Source organism: Gekko japonicus, unplaced genomic scaffold (genome assembly GCF_001447785.1).
Source record: "Gekko japonicus isolate JY-2015 unplaced genomic scaffold, Gekko_japonicus_V1.1 scaffold872, whole genome shotgun sequence".
Classification (NCBI taxonomy): Eukaryota; Metazoa; Chordata; class Lepidosauria; order Squamata; family Gekkonidae; genus Gekko; species Gekko japonicus.
The window spans coordinates 656,253-658,054 of record NW_015171529.1 but is presented as its reverse complement, the minus strand read 5'-3'; the positions used below and the strand labels follow the sequence as shown (position 1 = coordinate 658,054).

Below are 1,802 nucleotides of genomic sequence, written 5' to 3'. Positions count from 1 at the left end.
TTCCGGTGATGTCAGGGGGTGTGGCCTTATGACACACTTCCGGTGATGTCAGGGTGTGTGGCATATGCTAATGAGTTATGCTAATGAGTTCCCCTAGCTCTTTTTCTACAAAATGACCCCTGGTTAAAACCAAAAATAAAATAGCAAACCCCAAATCTCTTCCCCCACCCACCCAATAAAAGACGCCTGCCAGTCAGACCCCTGGAGAAATCAGTTCCCAACAACAGTCTTTCAGAAGAACACAGTTTATTGAGACATTGATATAACCCAGTCTCTTGATGTTTCTGTGTTAGAACTGGGGGAAAGCGCGCGAAGCAAGCCATTGTACCTAAATCAAGCAGACCTCTTAACCTCTGAGCCACCGCAGCCCTTTGGTCCTGTTCATTGAGAGGCAAACGATGACCACCAAAACCTGGACCATTAATCCTGGCAAACCGAGGAAGACGCGTGATCAGCATTCAGTAGGAACGCCTGGACTCGAAGGCCTGTGACACGCAGCCCCCTTTTCTCCGCAGGTCCAGTGGCTCCTGGACAACTACGAGACGGCGGAAGGGGTGAGCCTCCCCCGGAGCACCTTGTACTGCCATTACCTGCTGCACTGCCAGGAACAGAAGTTGGAACCGGTCAACGCCGCCTCCTTCGGCAAGCTGATCCGCTCGGTGTTTATGGGACTCCGCACCCGTCGGCTGGGCACCAGGTAAGCAGGCCTGCGAGAAGGTTCCCCTGTGGACTCCACCTTCACCCCCAGCCCCGGCTTAGGGAGAAAGAACGGGAGAGCAGGGAAGCTGTAAGCCAGGGGTGTCGAACTCATGAGGGCCGGATCTGACCTAAATGAGGCCTTGTTGGGCCGGGCCAGGTGTGTCATAAAAGGTAATGCCAGGTAGCGGAGATATAAACTTTATAAAGGACACAAACACAAAGGGTGTTTTTTTTTACTTCGAATAAAAACATGCTTAAAACATCAGCACTCTTGCAATATTTTCTTTATTTAACAGTGTCTGATAACTGACACCTCTTGGCTCTGAATCATTGCGTCAAAAGGTCTGTGCTGTTGCAGTCTTGAGTATGCTGTTCAGGTGTGCATCTGTAAGCTGCAAACCTACTTTTGATTTATCGACATCCGCCACAGAAACCTCATGCTCAGAGTTCTGAGTCTAGGACCCAGGTTAAAACATGAGATGGCTGAGTGATTGAGGGAGTCCGGCGAAGCAAGCTATGATGATGCAGCAGCAGCAGAACTGGAAGCAGGAGATGGCTGGTTCCACTGTGGGCCTGATGGAAGCCCTCTCGGCCCCCGGGCCGCATGTTTGACACCCCTGCTCTAAGCGATGCTCCCTCTAAGCTGTGGAGTCCTGTGAGCAAAAATTCCACGTTGTGAGCTGCTGGCATTAAAAGTTGTGAGCGAGCGATTTGGCCACTGTATAAAGTAGTTTGCTCTGGAGCCTTCCTCCCTGAGCGAAGACAAAAATGGGTGAGCCGGAGGCTAGAAAAACTGTGAGCCAGCTCACACTAACTCAGCTTAGAGGGAACACTGGCGCTAAGCTAGTTAAGACCAGTAGCGTGTTAAATAGGGTTGCCAGCTCCGGGTCGGGAAACACCTGGAGATTTTTGGGGCGGAGCCTGAGGAAGGTGGGGTTTTTTTGGGGGGGAGGGAATCCAGTGGGGTGCAATGCCATTTTAGCCCACTTTCCAAAACAGCCATTTTCTTCAGACGAACAGATCACTGTGGCCTAGAGATCAGGTGTAATCCCAGGAAATCTCCAGCCACCAGTTTGGTGTAATGGTTAGGAGCGCGGACTCTA

At 51.2% G+C, this 1,802-nt stretch overlaps 1 protein-coding gene across 1 annotated transcript in view; it reads left to right on the top strand.

The window, feature by feature from the left end:
* RFX1 (regulatory factor X1) overlaps positions 1-1,802 on the top strand; it is an 86,767-nt gene that overhangs the window by 56,802 nt on the left and 28,163 nt on the right. The window contains 1 exon segment of the mRNA XM_015419521.1: positions 516-697. Coding sequence (XP_015275007.1) covers positions 516-697 — 182 coding nt within the window.